Source organism: Leptonychotes weddellii, chromosome 2 (genome assembly GCF_054177405.1).
Source record: "Leptonychotes weddellii isolate Sample4059 chromosome 2, ASM5417740v2, whole genome shotgun sequence".
Classification (NCBI taxonomy): domain Eukaryota; kingdom Metazoa; phylum Chordata; class Mammalia; order Carnivora; family Phocidae; genus Leptonychotes; species Leptonychotes weddellii.
This window is the reverse complement of record NC_138370.1, coordinates 86,975,152-86,996,620: the sequence shown is the minus strand read 5'-3', so window position 1 is coordinate 86,996,620 and position 21,469 is coordinate 86,975,152. Positions and strand designations below refer to the sequence as shown.

Sequence of the window (21,469 nt, the reverse complement as noted above, 5' to 3'; positions counted from 1 at the left end):
TTTTTTATTCTTATGTTAATCCCCATACATTACATCATTAGTTTTAGATGAAGTGTTCCATGATTCATTGTTTGCGCATAACACCCAGTGCTCCATGCAGAATGTGCCCTCCTCAATACCCACCACCAGGTTAACCCATCCTCCCACCCCCCTCCCCTCTAGAACCCTCAGTTTGTTTTTCAGAGTCCATCGTCTCTCCTGGTTCGTCTCTTTCTTTTTTTTTTTGCGAGAGAGCACTTGCATGCGAAAATCGGGTGAGGGGAGTGGGAGGAGGGGCAGAGGGAGAAGGAGAGAGAGAATCTTAAGCAGGCTCCATGCCTAGCATGGAGCCCGTGTGGGGCTCAATCTCACAACCCTGAGATCATGACCTGAGCATAAATCAAGAAGCAAAAGCTTAACTGATTGAGCCACCCAGGCACCCCAGGCCTGGGTGTAATTAAATGAACTTTTACTGATAAATTTTTACTGAGATTAAGGTGATTGTAAAGGAAACTTACAGTGAGATTCTTTTGCATTTTTTTCTCCCAACAGCTACCATTTTATCCTGTGGATGGATTATTTATCTCACATATTACAATTCTCGAAATGTTGGTCTTATTTTAACACTGGTTCTTAATAGATTATACAAACATGGCTATATCCATATTGGTAAGTTTGAGTAACATTGAATGTTTTTCTTCTGCATAATCTTGAGATATATATTACAAATTTATATTTTATTAGTGGTAGTAGCTTTAGAAATTTACCTTTGTTTCATGAACGTTAACCTAACTGAAATTTCTCTCATGCAGCACTCTATGACTCTATCACTTGGTTAAGTTCTTTACCTCATTCTTATTTCTTAAAGTGTTTCTATAGTAACTTTTGGATTTTTTTTTCTTATAGAAGATGCTCATTAAAACAATTTAAAAAATATAGGCACATACAAAATATGGAAATAAAAATTTCTCAGGATTCTACTATCCAAAGAAAGTTTCTAACGCACAGTGAGGTTTTTGCTGGGTTTTTTTTTTTTTTCAGTAACCCATACTTAAAAAATCTATAATTTGGAATCATTTTGTGCATTTCATTTTGTGACCTGCATTGTTAATTTAAGTTTCCAACTACTCGTAAGTGGGAAGTTTGCAGATATGAGGGTCTATTTGGAACCAGTATGCTTCAGAAAGCCCTCAATCAGTGGGAAAAGGGGTGAGAGGTCACTGTCTAGAACCATTCCAGCCTTCCTTAGAGTACTTCTTAGAGGACATAAATAAAATTTCCGTGAAACATAAGTCATCTTCCACTAATTTGAGGCAATGACTGGTTCCTGGAGTCAAAGAAATTAATGGAGAAAGTTGGTGAATTAGTCACTGCTTTGGGGTTTATTTAAAGTTGTGCATAATTAAAGGAATTATTCATATGAAACAGCTATTCAGTGTCTTCATGTGGTTATTTAGTAGCTCAGTTCATAGTGATGGTACTTACTGTACTTTTGTTTGTTTGTTTTTTTAAAGATTTTATTTATTTATTTGACAGAGAGATAGCGAGAGCAGGAACACAAGCAGGGGGAGTGGGAGAGGGAAAAGCAGGCTTCCTGCCGAGCAGGGAGCCCGATGTGGGACTCGATCCCAGGACCCTTGGATCATGACCTAAGCCGAAGGCAGACGCTTAATGACTGAGCCACCCAGCTGCCCTGTACTTTTTGTTATATTTGAGGAAAGAGCAATAGAAAATTAGTAAGGCTGGAAGGGTATCAAGAGGGAGTCAGGAGAGAACATTTAATTATTGAATAAACTGAATGCTAAGATTATTTTAAGCTTTAAGTGCTCACTCTGGATCAAAACAATTCCATTAACCACTTTTTTTTTTCCCCCTACAACAGGGTCCTTCTCTTTCTCTGTTCTTTCTGGAAAAATCATGGTTCGTGAAATTTATTACATTACAGAAGACATGTCTATTAGGTAAAAAAAAAAAACAAACAAAAAACTCATTTTAAACAAACTTGAAATATTGTAAAAAATTTTTTCTGATGATATTTAATATTTGCTTTTTAAAATCCATAAATCAAAAATAATTTTTTTGTAAATAATATCTGGTGAATTGATGTTTAAAAATATTTTTATCAGATTAATTTAGCTAAGGTTTAGACTGGCACGAAGTTTATCAAATAGCAGCTTAAAGAAACGAATAATCTCATTTCATTCCTAGATGAACACTTGAGCCTTAAATTACCTGACCACTTTTCTTGTAGAATTCATGGTGGTCATTTGTTACATAAAACAAGGATCAGGGTTGCTGATAACTCATCCACTAGCTCCTTATTATAGGTAATAAGTTTTAATAAGTTTTAAGTTTTTTGTTTAGTATCTGTTAGCTACTTTAATTTTACAGTAAGGAGGAAACACAAATCTGAATATAATAAGAAATGACAACTGTTATGTTTGCTATGTTCTTTCTTCTGTAGGCCTTGAAAGAAAAGCTTACTCTATTTTTGTGATTATCTTAACATTTGTTACTTAGAACTTGAAAGTTTTAAATTAGTTGAGAGGTGGTAGGGTTTGGCAATACTCATACCTCACTTAAAATAGTAGAGGCAATTTCTTTGTGAGTCTAAAATTATTTTGAAAAGAAAAGTAAAAAGTAAAGGTTGAGAGGCTATAAGTTCATTCTTTTGAGGCATGAGGTTATATATGACTACAGAGAAGAAGGGGTATCTTTAAAAGTTTCTGTTAGCATCCTAATGTCCCCCTTTTCAAGATTTGGCTTTTTGTTTATATAGTTTTTACACCATTTAAAAATTATCATTTATAAAAGAAAAAAAGTTTTTCTGTTAGCACTTCATTTTCCTATTACTTATGATCTGGTATTAAATTTTACCTAAATAGAATAATCTAATTTAGAGCTACGTAAATTTTCTTTTCCTTTTTTAACTAGAGATTATGAAGCATTTATGTATACCAGTGATCTGTTGAGAATTTTCTGTATTTTCATATTCATTATCAATTGCCTGCTTTTTATAATAATTAAATGAGTAAATTGTTACTGAAGTTTTCATTTTTTGTAATTTATCTTGCATAGAATTCAAGATGGATTTATAATTTTTCGGTGGTGGAAAATGTATAATCCAAAACAGAAACAACATGGTGAGTCTTCATGTTTTTATGTATTTGAAGTCTTTAGTTATATGATCAGTGTTTTCATTTATGGACATTAAAACGTTTCACATTTTATAATAGATAAAAATATTTTTTAAAACTTTGGCACTTATAAACTCTGATTTTATCACCAGTTGGCTGAAAATTCTTCAGCAGCTTTCCTTTTGCCTGCTTAAATTTATTTACTTAAGCATATTATTTATTCAGGGTTATCCTCAGTATGACTCTTACTCCCATAGCCTTACCTCCTATTACATCTGTGGACCTAACCCATTCTGTGGTTAAAATGGACTTCCTAGTAGTCTTTAATCATTTCTACTAAGACACTTTTCTTATTTTTCAGCTTCTGTGCCTTTTTCATAGTCCTACCTGACACTGCTACTAATTCTCATTTATCTACTATGCTAAGGATGAACAGGAAAGAGGAAATGAAGGCTCTAGACTCTTCCAGCTCTGCTTTTATCATCAGTATTTTATCACTTCAGAATTTTCTCCCAAGGTCTTCATTGCACAACTCTATAGGTGCTCCTGTGCCCCTAACCCTCCTACCCGACATTAATCATACCAGTGACTTCAAGGAATGTAGACCTTGACTTTACTGCCTAGAATAGTGGTTCTCAAACTTTTCAATCTCAGTAACTGTACATTCTTCTAAATTACTGGGGACCCCAAAGAGCTTTTAGTTATGTAATTTATATTGATATGTGCTGCATTCAAAATTCAGCCTGGGGGCACCTGGGTGGCTCAGTCGGTTCGGCGTCTGACTCTTGATTTCAGCTCAGGTCATGATCTTAGGGTCCTGAGACTGAGCTGTGTTGGGTTCTGTGCTGGGTGTGGAGCCTGCCTGGGATTCTCTCTCTCCCTCTCCCTTTGCCCCTCCCCCTGCTCACACTCACATACTCTCTCTAAAATAAATAAATAAAATCTTAAAAAAAAATTAATCCTAATAACTATAGAAATATTTTTTATTTCATTAAAAATATCTATAATAAACCCATATATATTAAAATAAATACCATACTTTATGAAAAATAACTTTTCTAAAGCAAAAAGAAAACCAGATAGTGAGAAGAGTGGCATTTTTCTGTATTTTGCAAATCTTTTTAATGTCTGGCTTAATAGAAGATAATTGGATTCTCACTTCTGCTTTTATGTTCAGTCTGTTAAAGTGCCATGTATCATACATACAGCCTTTAAAAAAAACTCCACTGTCCACTCATGGGAGAATGATTGAGAAAAAGTTTAACATCTTCAAATTATAACACTGTTAAAATAGTTTTGACCTTTTGGTCCTTGGAACAGATCTTGGGATCCCTGCAAAGGTCCCCAGACCATACTTTGGTAACTACTGCTCTAGAAGATTTTAGATGGGGCCTTGGAGAGTAGTGTCAGAAGATGATGAGACCCTTCCACCTTTTCTTAGCTATTAGGACTACCTGTGTTTCTGGCACCCCACATTAAAATTCTGAAATGGTGGTTAGGGTCTGTAGAACTTTGGAACTTTCCAGTTAATTTTTTTTTTTTTTTGGTGGGTACACTTAGGAATCTTGCTATCATTTTTAACTTTGTTTCTATGGTAAAACAGATTTAAAGTTCCAAAAGTTGTTAAACTTACCACAAGACTGAGCTAGCCTAAATTACTTTTGAATTCACTATTCATTATTATTTAGTCTTTTTTCACTGTCATTTCCTTGCATTTCCCACATAGCTTTTTCCCCTTTAACATAATACATCATGTACTTTTCCTTGAAAAGACTGGCATAAATTGATGACAATTTGGCATCTATAGAATTAATGAAATCAGAATGACTAGAAAGAATGGGCGGATTTCATGTCTGGAAAAAGTATTCTAAAAATTAAGAGTTTATTAAATAATTTTGAGCAGAGATTAAGTGATTTCATATGATAAAAGTTCTGTTGGTAGTTTGGAATAGACTTTTCTCAGTCTGTCTTCTGTGATTCAGAATGGCTGTGTGTTATTAAGTCTCTACTCTATGGTTTTAGAAAATCGGTTGTTCACACTGCCTTTTTACCTCTTTTTTTTAAGCAATTGCTTTAAGCATTTTCACAGGAAAAAGTGTTCTTTAGATAGTCAATATGTTAGTGCACTGGAAATCTTTTAAGTTTTGACTTTTATCAAATACGAATATATTCAAAATTTTGAATCACTTTCCTACACTATTCACATTAAATTATTTTTGATATTTTATTTGACTGTATGCCTTAAAAGTGGAATTTAAGTAAAGATATTTTACTTGTACTTCAGAGATGGCTGGCACTCATTCCTAAGAGCCAAGTTCTTTTGAGTTCAGTCCCAGCTTTTGACACATTCACTTAACTTTGAGCAGGCCCAGTATTTCTGCCTCTAATTTGGTTTGTAAAGTCTATCTAGTTTGTCCCTTAGAGATAGATTTACTTTAGGACCATATGTTTTTGCTGCATGTCATGCTTCTGTTAATCTTGCAATGATGTGCTCTTTTGATTTAATCTCAGTTTAGTTTTTTTTTCCCCCACGTTTAGTTATCATAAGCTTTATTGTTAATGAGATTTCAGCAGAGCTGAAACAAAAATTCTCCTTGTTTATATTTTAAAAAATGCCTTTTTGTATATTTATATTAGAAATTTTATTTTTTTTTTTTCAGTGTTTTAAGATGTTCTTGTGAACCAATGAAACTAGGGATATGAGTTGAGAAGGCCCATTTGACCTAACATCCCCCCTCCCCCACCCCATGCTCTTTACCCCAGGATTCCAAGGACTTACACAATTAGGAAACAACTGATTTTTCTCAAAATCCCTTATCAATTTGGAAACAACTAATGATCTCAAAAATCATCGATTTGCAGATGGAAAAACAGAAATTCCTGTTATTAATAAATGATAAAGCCAGAATGAAAACCTAGGTTTGCTAACTTCCAGTCTAGTGTTCCTTGTATTATAAAACAGGCTTGTCAAATGTGGCCAAGTAGGTTCTTGAAAATTCTTATATATAAACACTGGTGGCAGCTTATGGGAGGAATGAATATGATAATTTGTAGTATCCAGAGACAACTGCAGGTTTTAAGGCTAAGCCTAATGAGGTTGCCCACTTTAGAATTTTCTTAGACATGCAGAATACCATCTTAAATTGTTTGTAGCTTTTTTTTTTTTGAAGAAAATAATTACTTCATTTTATCTCCTTAAAGTGGATTGCTTTTCACCAAAATACATAGATGAGATCAAGAGTAACTGACCCAAGGGCACTTGGGTGGCTCAGTTGTTAAGCGTCTGCCTTTGGCTCAGGTTAAGATCCCAGGGTCCTGGGATCGAGCCCCACATTGAGCTCCCTGCTCCGCGGGAAGCCTACTTCTCCCTCTCCTGCTCCCCCTGCTTGTGTTCCCTCTCTCGCTGTGTCTCTCTCTATTAAATAAATAAATAAAATCTTTAAAAAAAAAAAGTTGGTAGACTTTATTAGTTATCACATTTGCAATTCTAATTATTTGCTCATAGTTTTCCCTACATTTCAACATTTAAATCTATGTGTTCATCAAGAAGAGCACAGCTTTACTGAGGTTCAAAGAAGTTTCTCTCTCATGTGCTTTTAAAAGAAATTTTCGGGGCACCTAGGTGGCTCAGCTGTTAAGCGTCCACCTTCGGCTCAGGTCATGATCCCAGAGTCCTGGGAACGAGCCCCGCATAGGGCTCCCTGCTTCTCCCTCTCTCATCCACCCTGCTTGTGTTCCCTCTCTCACTGTGTCTCTCTCAAATAAATAAAATCTTAAAAAAAAAAAAAATTCTCTGTTACAGAGGATGCCATTCTTAAGGTGCTCAGTCACACCTTTCCAAAATAAAGACACAGTGCCAAATAGCAATGCAGGAATAGTGGTTTGATCTAAATACATTATTAGTTTAGCATGATTCAGAGATAGAATATAGTACATAGAAGAATGGGTAGGCTGCAAACTGAGCTTTTGGTAAAAAGTTGAACAATATTATGGAATATATATTAAAATAGTGAATTACATTCACTAATGAGACCTTAGAGTCTAGATAGGATTTCTTACTGATTAAGGTCAGATCCAGATCATCTACTTTCACAGTTAACTGAGCAAGAAGTGGAGATGGTTGACATTTCTTGTTGGAAAATTTGGAAACCTAATTGGAGCGTGTGCCTGAATAGATAATGGCCACTAGCGATCCGAAGAGATAGGCTAAGGTCTGTCTGGGTAAGGCTCAGATTTTTATGAGAAAACTTTAAAACTATTTTATTAGGAGAGAAAAGGAGTGTTCAGGTGCTCAAATTCTGTGCCATTGAGCTTGGTTGGGATAATTTAATCCAGAAGTAGATTTAGAGTTGTCAGTTCAGTTTAATCTTTAAAAAAAAAGGAATAACATCTAATTTGTTTAACATAGAATTTGTTGTAAAATATTCCCTAGGTCATGAAATCAGTGATCTGCTGTAGATGATTGTTGGTCAAAGACTAATTAATGAGGATAACCATTAAAAACCTTTATTTTGGTTTTTAGGATAGTTGATTTTAAGCCATTCTTTTGGAAAATAAGTAGCAGAACCAATTACCTCTTAATATGTGATGATACAGTGTTTAAATGAATACCAATCTAAATAACTAGGCATGCATCTTTCTTATCTAGAGAAGTTCTTACATTGCTAAGAAGTGAAAGGATGATGGTAAAGTATGTCCCTTTTTGTTATTTTGTCATTTAGAAGTTTTAGCCTAATATAATCTAGTACTTTAAATTTGTAGCATCTAAATCTTGTTTGTTAAATATAGGAAATAAAAATCCCTTAACAATTTAAAGGTCAGTAGACTATTTTGTCTTTGTACTAAGTATTGATTCCAAGTATCACAAGGCCTTGGCAGCACTTGGCATTTTAGCTTTTTTTACTACAAATAGCATGTGTCCCAATTACATAATTAAATAAGTGCCTTTTTCCTAATTTCCCTTTGGAAAACAAGTTTCAATTAGCTCTTTGCTCAGGAGACTTAAGCAGTTCTACAACATTCATTTACCTTTTTTTCCTCCATAAATTAACTACTTATTAAGTGAAGAGCCTTTTATATTTATAATTTTTATCTATCTGTATATTTATTAACAAATATTTTTGGGGGGTCCATTAGGTAAATATTAGATGATAAGGATATGAGAAAAAGATTTCTGCCTTCAGTGATAGAACAATGTCAGTGTAGAGATGAGATTTAAAAGAGTCATCTGGGGCGCCTGGGTGGCTCAGTGGGTTAAGTGTCCGTGAAGTATCCAAGTCTTGATTTCAGCTCAGGTCTCCCATCTCAAGGTCGTGAATTCAAACCCCATATTGGGCTCCACGCTGGGCATGGAGACTACTTAAAAAAAAAAAAAGAGTCAACTGATTATGCCTTTCTTAAATTATATATAAATTAAATTTTTTGCTTTAACTTTCAGTGTCATCAGAATGAATGAAACTTAAAAACTGCTTTTAAAATTCCCAGGAGAAATAAATGTCATTGAGAGATCTAATGTTACTAGAATTTAACAGTTTTAAATATTGCATTTAAGCTTTGAATATTGATCAGTTTTTCATGAAGTTATGAAGAAATAACTGCATTCTTGATACATTTCTGTTTTCAGGGATTAATAACACTTTTTTTTGAAACCATCATTGCATTTATTAATATAATTGATAAGTAATTTTGTGGTTAAGACCTAGTATTTAGAACCTTGGATTCTCTCTACTACTTTCTAGTTGTGTAATCTTGGGCTTTAACTGCCAGGGTTGCTGTGATGATTACATGAGATTAGCTGAATAGAGTGTCTAGAAGAGTCCCTGGAACAGAGCATATGTTCAGTAGAGATGAGCTGCTTTTATTATTATTAACATTGTATCATATTATGAAATGAAAGATTATTTTATTTTATTTTATTTTTTATTTTTATTTTTTTTTAAAGATTTTATTTATTTGACAGAGAGAGACACAGCGAGAGCGGGAACACAAGCAGGGGGAGTGGGAGAGGGAGAAGCAGGCTTCCCCAGATGCGGGGCTTGATCCCAGGACCCTGGGATCATGACCTGAGCCGAAGGCAGCCGCTTAATGACTGAGCCACCCAGGCGCCCCAATGAAAGATTGTTTTTTAAAAAAAACTTATAAATTGAAAGTGAATGCATAATTTATATGACTAGTAAGAGTCTGACCTGCAGAAACAAGGAAACTAGTATTTATTTTGTATGACAGTCCTACAGGTAGGTAGAGATATTCTCATTTTATTTATTTAAACAATTTTTTAAAAAGATTTTATTTATTTGTCAGAGAGAGAGAGACAGAGTGTGCACAAGCAGAGGAAGCAACAGGGAGAGGGAGAAGTAGGCTCCCCACTGAGCAGAGAGCCCCACTTGGGCTTAACCAACTGAGCCACCCAGGTGTCCCATATTCTTATTTTATAGATGGGAAAAATGAGGCTCACAGTGGTTAAGGTACTTGCCTTAGGTCACATTAGTAAAAATGATGTCACATGGATCTAGTCTTAATAGTCTTTCTACTGTTTATTTACTACTTTCTCCAGTTTCTGGAGAATCCAATGCAGGAGTCCCCAACTTTTTTTTTTTTTTTAATTAAAGAAGCTGTGTGTGCATGTATGTGTGTGTGTGTACATGCACATTCCTTGGAAGAGGAGATACATGTCTTTGGAAAAGATGTCTTTCGGGAATGTGCTCATCTGTCAGCAGAGATATTTATTTATGAGGTTACCTTTCCAAATCAACAGGCACAATGTGTGTGGGGTGCCTCTGTATGTGGCGCTGTATGGATTTACTGTGTGAGGGTGAGATTGTTAGTGTGCCAGTACTTCACATCTTTGTGTGTATGTTAGGATGGGGTAGGGGGCTGGAAAGTGTATCGCTATATAGAATATTCCCGGGGATCACAGAAAGCTGAGATTATTGACAGGGAAGATCCTGGACAAAGGCCCTGAAGAGAATACAGCCATGTAAGCCAGGTGTGGAGTTCTGATTTATTGTTTAATCACATAGCTTGCTGGCTGGAATAGTAGTTTTAATGCAGGTGAAACAAATAGAACCAGCAGAACAAATTAAAAAATGCTTTGTGAATTCAGCTAAATCTTTCTCTTTTAAAATACGAAATCAATAGGTGCTTTTAAAATGCTTGTGGATTTGCTATTATTTTTCTAAAGTGATTTTTGGAAGGAAAAGAGTGGTCTAGGCATTTTGTTCAATCTTATTTATTTTTGTTTTGTTTTTCATTTTTTAATTTGAATTCAATTAATTTACATATGGAGTGTTACTAGTTTCAGAGGTGTAGAGTTCAGTGGTTCACCAGTCTTATGTAACACCCAGTGCTCATACATTATGTGCCCTCCTTAATGTCCATGTTCAATCTTATTTTAAAAAACCCACTTATTATTTCTATTTAAAGATTTAACATATTTATTGAGCACCTCGTATGTACCAGGCATTGTTTTAAGGAATTAATAGTAAACACAACAGGAAAACTGCTTCTCTAATGGAGTTTGCAATCTAGTGGGGGGAGGCAACAATAAATAAATATTAATGCCAAAAAAGTTGGAAAGATAGGGTAGGTATTGTTGAGGGGATCTTCCAGTATTTTAGTATCAAGTATTTAGTGTTTGTCAATGTTGTGAAAATGTTTTCAGAAATTAATACCTTTATCTTTGTGCCTTGGTGTCCTTATTAAGTTAATGTAGCCACATTCAAATCATATCAGTTATACTGAAAGAAGAGAATCAGTTGTGCATGTCCAGTAAGTTAGTGATGAAATTCAGAGGAATCTTATTTCCATTTTTATACAGTCACTTTTTGTTTATTCATCACTGCTGATCCAATTAGGGGCTAGTTCAGACTCTTAATTTTCCCTGTTGCTGCTTCTACAGCTCATCCACTGGCATTTATAACATGGTCCTAATGATCAGGGCATTTGTATTCAGGGACCCTGGTAAACTATTCTGTAAGTAAATTTGAAAACAAATGACCTAAATGAGTTTTGAGGTAAATTTTGATTGAGTAGTTTATGACCTTGAAGAATTGTGTAATAATTCATTCCTACTTGTATAGATCAATGGGGGAATAGAAAAATATACCACTTTGCAGTTACTATGCTTCTACATGTAGGGTTTTCAAAAATTCTAAGATCTGTGTGTGGATATTTTTGTTTTACTTAGGAGTATGATTTGTGGTAAGAGGCTGTTATTCTTTCAAACAAATGAGTCCTTCTATATGCTAAGAATTGTAGGTACCAGGGATACAACATTGGATAAAGCAAGTTCCTTCTCTTACAGATCTTGCTTCATTCAAGTTGGGAGGGATTCAGGTAATTAACAAGTAAATATATATAGCCTTGAGGAATGAGTGAGGAAAATATGGCATTGAGGAAAATAAAAGCAGATTCAGTAGAATAGGGAGTGCTGGTTTGTGGGGAGGGCTCTGTTTTATATAGGGAAGTCAGTAAAGGTTTTATTGTTTGGGGATAGTTAAACAGAAACATGAAACAAGTAAGGAAATGAGTTGTAAATGTCTGGGGGAAGAACATTTCCTGGTTGTTCCTATCATTACCAAAGTTGAGACCAGTTTTTTGGAGAGATTAGGAGAGAAGAGTATGGATCCTGTAGGATTTTATAGGTCACTTAAAGGACCTTGATATTAATCTGAATGGGAGGGGAAGCCATCAAAAAGTTAGGGAACAGAAGAGTAACATGATTTCAGTTAGGTTTTTGTAAGATCTGTAAAGATGTGTAAAGCACCCACATAAGGGGAATAAGGGCAGAAGCATGGAGTCTAGTTAGGAGGCTCTTGTATTAAAACAGGTGTAAGTTGATGGTGACTTGAGCCAGAGTGGTGAGAAGTGGTTGGATTTTGGATATATGTTCAAAGGAAATCTGATAGAATTTGCTGATACTATCTGGGACACGAAAGAGAGCAGTCAATTTTTTTGGCTTGAGTAATTGAAAAGATTGACTTACTATTGATAAGATGGGGAATACTGTGGATTACGTTTGGTCATGTGAGAAAAGCAGATGTTCGGTTGGAAATGTCAAGTGTGAGATACCTGTTAATGTATCAAATTGGAAATATTTGAGTAATTTTCTGGATAGTTGTCCCTGGCATTTTGGGAAGAGGTTGTGGATGATTACTGAGGAAAGGTTTAAACCTAATTAGTGATAGAGTTTGGTGATTTACTTAAAAATGGATGATGATATTTATTACTATCATGTCTTAGAATGCTCCAAATGTATTAAAAAGCAGTGGTTCCTATTCTTTTTATTTTAATTTTAAGAATTTGACCTATAGCAAGAAAAAGGGGCAAAACACTTGATTGTAATAGTTTAGGGGATTGTCTTAGTTTTTAGGCCTGTGATAAATCTGAAGAAATAGGAGGAAACATAGGTCAAGAGCTATTTGAAAAATGCCAGAAAAATTAAAGCTCCTAAACATTGTTTTTGTTTGTTTGTTTGTTTTTAAGGATTAGGCTTATCTTTTTCTTTTCTTAATTATCTTAGGAAGTGGTGAGAAAAAAAACCTAGATTGGAGTAGAACTAAAAGTATTACTGTATAAAAAATGAATGTTGATTCATTTTCCAAGGTTTATTTTTGAAGTATGAGTGACAGTATTTTTCGTTTGTTCATTTAAACTAAAATTTACATTTATTTAGGGTGTTTGACATTTCTTACGCTTTCTTATTTTCTAGTAAACTAGAGAAGAAATTAATTTTGGTGTAATTTGGTATATTACTAAAGGTGTATACTTCATATTTAAACACAGCTTAAGCTACTGTAATGAAAGTAACAGTTCTCCATAGCCATTTTAAAAAAATAAGCCCTCTAACTGATCATATCTGATTTTAATTGTCCTTCAATTGAATTTGATAGGGAGAAAAATGAATAAAGGTTAAAAAAAGGCAATCTCAAAAAAAATATGTATAATATAAGAAAAGAACACACTAAAGAAAGCACTATGGTACCTTTTTTCTGACCCTCTTTGGTTGACATGTGATACAGTGTCTTAGATTATTTCCTCAGTAGAAACAAGTGCCGCATCTATCATTTTGTTGTTAGATAATTACTATTGTTACTTATATCTGAGGTAATTATGTCTTTTATTTGAGAAGATTATTGTTTGAAGTCTACAGTTTATAAGATCTTGGTTTTAGTATTGTGTAGTCTTATTTAAAAAATTTTTTTAAGATTTTATTTATTTATTTGTCAAGGAGAGAGTGAGAGTGAGAGAGCACAAGCAGGGGGAGCGGCAGGCAGAGGGAGAAGCAGGCTTGCTGCTGAGCAGGGAGCCCGATGCGGAACTCGATCCCAGGACCCTGGGATCATGACCTGAGCCAAAGGCAGACGCTTAACCAACTGAGCCACCCACGCATACCTTAGTATTGTGTAGTTTTAAAAAATAAACTAGTATTTATGAAAAATCTTTGTTTCTGTGATGCAAAAATTTAAATACTAATGTGATGTTTAAATGCATCATACTTTGAACATTTTGCTATTCATATACTTTATTGTAAATTTATTATTAGGATAAAGTTTTACTTTTGGTCTGTAAAGGCCACTTTGCTATTTTTAGCATAAAATCTTTAAATTCTGTCATTATACAGCCAGAATTTAGAAATCCAGGTTGTTTTAGAATGTTAAATTGGAATACTACAGTAACATCAGCTTTTTTCTTTCTTTTGCTCGTGTTTTATATATTTTTAAAATACATTTATAGGGATGGCTGGGTGGCTGAGTCGGTTAAGTGTTGCCTTTGACTCAGGTCATGATTCCAGCGTCCTGGGATCGAGTCCCGCATTGGGCTCCTTGCTCAGCAGGGAGTCTGCTTCTCCCTCTGCCTACCACTCCCCACCCCCGCTTATGCTCTCTCTCTTTGACAAAAAAATAAAATCTTAAAAAAAAAAGAAACTTAAAAAAATAAAATATGTTTATATATTTTGTATATTTATAAGTTATATATATTATATAAATTATATATTTTTAAGTTTTTGAAATTCTCTTGATCATAGAATTATGTTTTAAAATAGAGTTACTTTAGTTGTGAGAAAAGATTTGACTAAAAACTTTGAAGTTTTTAAAAAAGTTGACTAAAAACTTTTTTTTTTTTTGTAATTGGTATCTTTAGATCCAAAGGCAGAAACCAGATTATACATCACAGTCAATGACTTTGAATTTCATGTCTATAATCGTTCGGATCTTTATGGACGTCTTCAAGAATTGTTTGGTTTGGAACCAACAATAATTCCACCCAAGAAAGAGGATGATAAAACACGGGAAAATGGAAGAACAAGAACCCAGTCCAAAATTGAAAGGTTCATAGTCACACTTGAGTTTTATTAATCTCTAACATTTAACATTTACTTTTATTAGAATATCGTCGATGCTACTCACCTAAACACAGCCTAGTCTTTCTTTGTAGTTTGACTAAAACTTACATTCACATAAATTATATAATTCCTTTAAAAATTCAAATAATAAAGAATTATATAATGTAAAAAGAAGCAGTCTTGTTCTGCTTACTAGTCCTACTTTCCTCCATATTGATAACTACTGTTATCTATTTGTGTTTTTTCCTTTTGAGTGCATGTACATAAATATATACACATATATACATAGTTAAGATACAAATACATGATTTTGTTTTATTTGTTTCTGGGCTGTCTACATTGTTTCTGTTACATTGCCTTATGTATCTATTTTTTCACCAGTACTTCACTATCTTGATTACTGTAGTTTTACAGTAAGTCTTGTAGTCAGGTAGTGTCAGTCCTCTAACTTTGTTGTTTTCCTTCAATGGTTTGTTGGCTATTCTGGGTCTTTTGCTTCTCCATATATACTTTAGAATCAATTTGTCAATATTCACAGAACAACTTGTTGGGATTTCAGTTTGGATTATATTGAATCTATAGATAAGTTAGGAAAAACTTAACATCTTAATCATATTGAATCTTCGTATCAGTGACATGAAATATTTCTCCATTTATTTGATTGCTTGATCTCTTTCATCACAATTTTATAGTTTTCCTTATGTAGATCTTCTATATATATTATTAAATGTATATCTAAGTATTTCATTTTTATGGTGCTAATGTAAATGGTATTGTGGTTTTAATTTCAAATTTCACTTGTTCATTGCTGGTATTTGGGAAAGTGATTGTTGTTTATTATTAATCTTGAATCCCACAACCTTGTTATAATCACTTATTGGTTCCAGGAGTTTTGTCAGTTCTTCCAGATTGTCTACACAGATGATTGTGTCATCTGCAAACAAAGAAAGTCTTATTTCTTTCTTTCCCACCTTAATCCACTCTAGCCTCAGTAAACAACTTCTTTGTTGTATATGATGTTTCTTCTCAATGGAAGACTCATCTTCTTTGCCTAACTCATTCACCCTTCAGGTCTCCCTGATCCTTCTATGTGTGCCCACAGAATTCTATTATTTTTCCTAAGGTAACACTTCTTGCACTAAAATTGCCTATTTTAACTATTCTTACTCCCATTCTAGGGTACAGATTCCCTCAAAACAGAACAGTTGTCATATTCTCAGTATCCCCAATACCTCAGCTCGGTGCCTTGGACATAATATCCATGAAATATTTAATTGGGAATAAATGTCCTCATCATCTACTTAAAAAACTATTAGGTAAACAAGGCTAGTTCAACCTTCAAAAATCAATTAACACGCTAAAAATGAAAAACCAAATGATCATATCAATAGATGCAGAATAAGTATTTGACAAAATCCAACACTCATTCATGATTAAAATCTCACAGTAAACTAGGAATAAAGGAGAACTTTTTTGACTTGATAAAGAATATCTACAGAAACCCTATAGTTAACAATATACTTAATGGTGAAAAACTAGAAGCTTTCTCACTAAGATCAGGTACAAAACAAGGATGTCTCCTTAAACCACTCCTTTTCAACTTTGTACTGGAAGTACTACCTACTGCAATAAGACAAAAGGAAATAAAAGTTATACAGATTGAGGAAGAAGAAAGATGTGACAATTCAGGGAAGAGATGATCATCAATTGGGTTGGTAACAAGAAGAAGGGAGAGAAGTGGATGGATTCTAAATATACTTAGGCAAATGAATCCCTAAGACAGTGATAGATTAGGTGTGGAGAATGAGTAAGAAGGATGAGTTAATAATGAATCCAGTTTCTAATTTAATTAGTGGTCATGCTCATGGAACCTCAGAGAAAGAGCAGGTTAGAGGGGAGATGGTGAGGTCAGTTTCAAATTTAGTTTTAAGCACTGAGGGCTACCTTAGTGGAGATGGCCTCAGAAATATGATTTAGGAGTTACTGGGTTATTGAAGAGTTATGCCTTGAGTTCTCATCTGAAATCGTTAGTGACTTGCTGTGAAATTTTCATATCTTAAATTTTGTGTACTTTGTGTGTGGCCAATTTCTTTTTTTCTTATTCTTGGCCTATCATTTTCATTTTACCGAGAGGAAATTATTCTGTCACAAAGTGATGGGGATAAGGAAGGGAGAGGATCAGCTGGGTTGTCAAAAGTGCTTAAAACAGTAGAAAATATCAATGTGACTTGTACCTTGGTTATTTGTTATTTTAGTAATTTAGGTTGTCTTATAGAATGTCATATTATAGTGAGTATAATGGTGCATGTAATGACAGCATATCATAATTTATACTTTTGTCATTAAAACTTATTACTCTAAAACCATAATTTTGTTATTTTACCTTGCCAGTCTAAAAATTGATATATGATAGAGTGCATTCCAAGAGATATTTGAGAGATATTAGTATTCTGTTAGATGTTGTCATTATTTGTTTACTGGAGCAATCATTAGATGTATTTGGAAAGTTACAGCTGGTATTACTGTGTATTATGAAGAAGTCAACTGTGTTCTCAGCTATTTAAGCTTTTCTTATGTATGTCTATTTTTATTTTTATTTTTCTCAGAGTTAAAGTAAAAACAGAATCTCAAGACCCGACATCTTCATGGAGATCACTTATTCCAGTCATAAAGGTCAATGTGAGCACAGTAAGTAAATTCTGCTGCAATTAATGTTTGGTGAGTTAATAATGAAACTCTTATTTTTGCAAATAAAATTTTCACTTAAAGTAATTTTGGGGTTCCAAAGTTCATAAAAGTGTGAAAGAATTATTTCAACGCCAATACCATCTTAGCACACATTTATTAGGTCTTAAGGGCTACTTATTCACAAGTACTTAGATTTCTTTAAACACTGGTCTAAATTGATCAGTGGAGTAATATGGATAGTGTATAGTGCTAAAGTGGAATCATTTAGTTGTTGCTTGAAAATGTTTGTTATTAGGTCAACTAAGGAAAAATATATGGTCTGTATATTACAGCATAATTTCTCTTATCTATCTTTTAGGGACGTTTGGCCTTTGGAAATCATTACCAACCTCAAACTCTATGTATCAACTTTGATGATGCTTTCTTAACTTATACTACAAAACCACCTTCTAGTCATCTTGACCAATTCATGCATATTGTGAAAGGGAAGCTTGAAAATGTTCGAGTAATGCTTGTTCCTAGTCCAAGATATGTTGGTCTTCAAAATGATGAGTAAGATAGTCTTATAAATTGTCTTTCTCTGATTGACTTATTTCACTTAGCATAATCCCCTCCAGTTCCATCCATGTCAATGCAAATGGTAGGTATTCATCCTTTCTGATGGCTGAGTAACATTCCATCGTATATATGAACCACATCTTCTTAATCCATTCATCTGTTGAAGGACATCTTGGCTCCTTCCATAGTTTGGCTATTGTGGACAAATGGGAAGAAATCGGAGAGGGAGACAAGCCATGAGAGGCTCTGGACTCCAGGAAACAAACTGAGGGTTACAGAAGGGAGGGGGTTGGGGAAATGGGGTAACCAGGTGATGGGTATTAAGGAGGGCATGTGTTGTGTTGAGCACTGGGTGTTATATGCAACTAATGAATTATTGTTGAACAGTACATCAAAAACTAATGATGTACTCTATGTTGGGCATATTTCTCTATTAAATCAGTTAACAGTGTAGTCTTGCTTTATAATTATAAATGGATATATTACCCATTGATGAACTCTAATTTTAAGTATTTTCCTATAAGATTATTACTATAAATTTTCTACCCTTTTCTCCTCCTCACTATGCTTGGGAAACTTATTTTGGGCATAAGCCCTGATGTTTGTAGGTTAGAAAATGTTTGAACTGCATTCAACAAATGCAGTATAGTGGAATACCATTTTGAGTTAATAAAAAGTTGTAAATTGAATCTAAATTACTCTTAGAAAACTGGTGAAGTTTGGATGATACAGTTTTAGAACTGTCCCAGCTTTTATCTTTGTGTGCAGGCAGTATGAAGTTTATGAGGTTATAAGAAGCATGATTATTTCTTTTTAGTTCCAACTTTTGGCTAGCTTGCTTATTAGATTTCTCCATCATTAGGATGATGGAGAGGTTTTCCCTATGTGAGTAGCAGGGAGGCTGTGGGTTTACCTCATCTCATTCTTCATAATCACAGACTTTGCTAAGCATCTTGTAGAATGTGGGCTGTGTACACAATTCTATATATTACGGGTAAAAGTTATAATACTGAATAAATCTGGACGTTGTGAAATTTACTAGAGTAAGATAAAAAGGTGTTTTTTATTAATTTTTATAAAAAGATGTAAAATTGTATTTTCACTCTTCAAAGTAAGTGTGGAAATTAAATGATGATACTAGACATTAACCTTTGTCATTTAATACATATTTAGAAGAAGATTGTTGAATTTGTATATATTATCTAATGATTGAGAAGTTAATTTTGATATGGAAGGAAGATGTGGTATATGAATGAAAAAGAGAAAAGTTGTTGAATCAAAGCAAGTAAAGATTAATAGTTTGTGGGAAAGTGATTGTAGAGAAACATTCATTCCAGAATTTTTTCAAGTTGATCAACTAAATATTCTTGCAAATAGATAATATAAAGACAAAGATAATATAAAGTTGTTAAAAATAAAAATGACAGTATTTTTCTTATTTAATGTTTCTGACAGATTAAACTTTATTTTACAGATATAATAAAATATTTCCTGTTAAGTTGTAAAGTATTATTAATATAAAATGGTTGAATTTTAAGTTTAATTTTAAATTTTTGTTGTAAATGCAGAATATGATTATTCCAATGATCATACTTCTTACATTGTATTTAATTAAACTTTGCTTTAAATTGATTTCTCTCGGGGCGCCTGGGTGGCTCAGTTGGTTAAGCGACTGCCTTCGGCTCAGGTCATGATCCTGGAGTCCCGGGATCAAGTCCCGCATCGGGCTCCCTGCTCAGCAGGGAGTCTGCTTCTCCCTCTGACCCTCCTCCCTCTCATGCTCTCTCTATCTCATTCTCTCTCTCAAATAAATAAATAAAATCTTTAAAAAAAAAAATAAATAAAATAAATAAATTGATTTCTCTCATTTAAAACTTAAAATGAAAAATATAAGACAAATTTTCTTTTTCATTTTTTCTTTTTGAAACTAATATTTTGACTAAAAATTTTTCAGTACCAATTTATTTAGTCTAATATAGAATACAACTATGCAAAACTTCATTGTCTATGTAAAAGATGTTTTGTTTTCCCTTTTCAATATGCTACACTTGATTGCTTTTTAGATTTTTTTTCTCTTTTTGTTCTCAACTATTACTACCATAATTAGAATACAGAACATTTTATATTCTGGAGATGTACTTAGTTTGCCATCCCCCCTCCTTCTTACAGACCACCAAGATTAATGGGAGAAGGGTTTGTGGTGATGCAGTCAAATGATGTTGACATCTACTACTACATGGATGAACCAGGTATTAGTCTTTGAAAGTGTTTCATAGCTACACTTCTATTCTATGAAATGTTGATATTTAATAATATTTTAAGTCTCCTTGGTAGGATAAAATAGACATCAATAAATCGTAAATGTGGATGGAAGAGTACCTACCTAAAAATTGTGTCATTTATCAAAAATTGGATATTACTATTTCAGACCAAAGGAACAATATAGGAATCTTTTGTTCAATTCTGTTTTCAGAAGTATACCTCAAAAATTGTGAATGCAAGTAACCTGGTGTGAAAACCTTTAGAAAATGTGGTGACAGTTAAGGTAGTTCATGCTAGCTTAAGAAAAAAATCGTTTGAGGCTTGAAGTTTAAGGATTGAAATCCAGCTGGTTAGAGTGCTTCACAGGTGGCTTGCATTTTATGAAAGTAGCTAAACATTGGATTTTTAGCCCTTTTTCTCTACTTCTGATTTTTTATGCCTTTCATGGGGTTTATGAGGTCAGAGTATTTTCAGGGTAAAACTAGGATGTTACTTAACTTTTTCACCATATGACATTTGCGCTGCTGGTACAAAAGCAATGGTGGGTGAAAGTGTTGGTGCTTTAGCATGAATTAAGGCAGTGGTTCCAAACTATACTAGTCATCACTGTCTTTTTCACTGCCACCCATTTACAGTAAAACAAATGCCAGTATCAGTTTTAAAAACTTTGATTAAGCAGTAAAAATTGTTTTTGTCAAATCTTGACCCTTGAGAAACTTTTTAATATTCAGTGTGAAAAAATGGCAAGTACACATAATATACTTCTGCTACATACCAAAGTATACTGATGTTTGGAGGAAAAGCACTTGTATAGTTGAGTTTCTAGCTGAATTATTTGCTCTTTTCATGGAGCACCAGTTTTAGTTGAAGGAGCAACTAGAGACAGATGATTTTGAGTTTTCATATGAGAATCAGAATTTTGGAAAATTTGGGTCTGCCACTGTGAGTTTAAGGACTTTTCTGATAAGACCACCAGTGATACTAACAAATGTGATTTTAAAAATGTCTAATGATGAAATTTATCAATATTTAGAAAACATATGTTTGTCTCTGAACCAATATTTTACAAATGCATGATGTTACAAAGTTATGCCATGGGTAAAAGATATATTCAAAGTGTTAGATCAGTAAATTTTAATGTATCAGAGTATGAAAAATTCAGTATAGGGTTTCAAATTCCACATTGCAACTAACTTTTAAGAAACTACCACTTGTTGAATTTTGGCATAGTGTCAGAGAAGAATATCCAAAATTATCTGAAAAAGCTATTAAAATACTCCTCCCTTTTCTGTATAGCTATTTGCTTGAGGCTAGGTTTTCTTCAAATCCTTAAACAACAGATTGAATGCAGAAGCTAGTGTATAAGAAAGCAACTGATTTCTGTGCATTGATTTTGTATCCTGCCACATTACTGAATTGCTGGATGAGTTCTAGTAATTTGGGGGTGGAGTCTTTTGGGTTTTCCACATAAAGTATCATGTCATCTGCGAAAAGAGAGAGT

At 33.7% G+C, this 21,469-nt stretch overlaps 1 protein-coding gene across 1 annotated transcript in view; it reads left to right on the top strand.

The window, feature by feature from the left end:
• The window catches only part of BLTP1 (bridge-like lipid transfer protein family member 1), a 196,835-nt gene that overhangs the window by 20,638 nt on the left and 154,728 nt on the right, over positions 1 to 21,469 (top strand). The window contains exons 4-10 of the mRNA XM_081813121.1: positions 532 to 648; positions 1,862 to 1,940; positions 3,058 to 3,122; positions 14,259 to 14,445; positions 17,067 to 17,148; positions 17,507 to 17,700; positions 19,876 to 19,955. Of these exons, the coding sequence (XP_081669247.1) occupies positions 532 to 648; positions 1,862 to 1,940; positions 3,058 to 3,122; positions 14,259 to 14,445; positions 17,067 to 17,148; positions 17,507 to 17,700; positions 19,876 to 19,955 (804 nt within the window). The remainder of the gene's footprint in view (positions 1 to 531; positions 649 to 1,861; positions 1,941 to 3,057; positions 3,123 to 14,258; positions 14,446 to 17,066; positions 17,149 to 17,506; positions 17,701 to 19,875; positions 19,956 to 21,469) is intronic.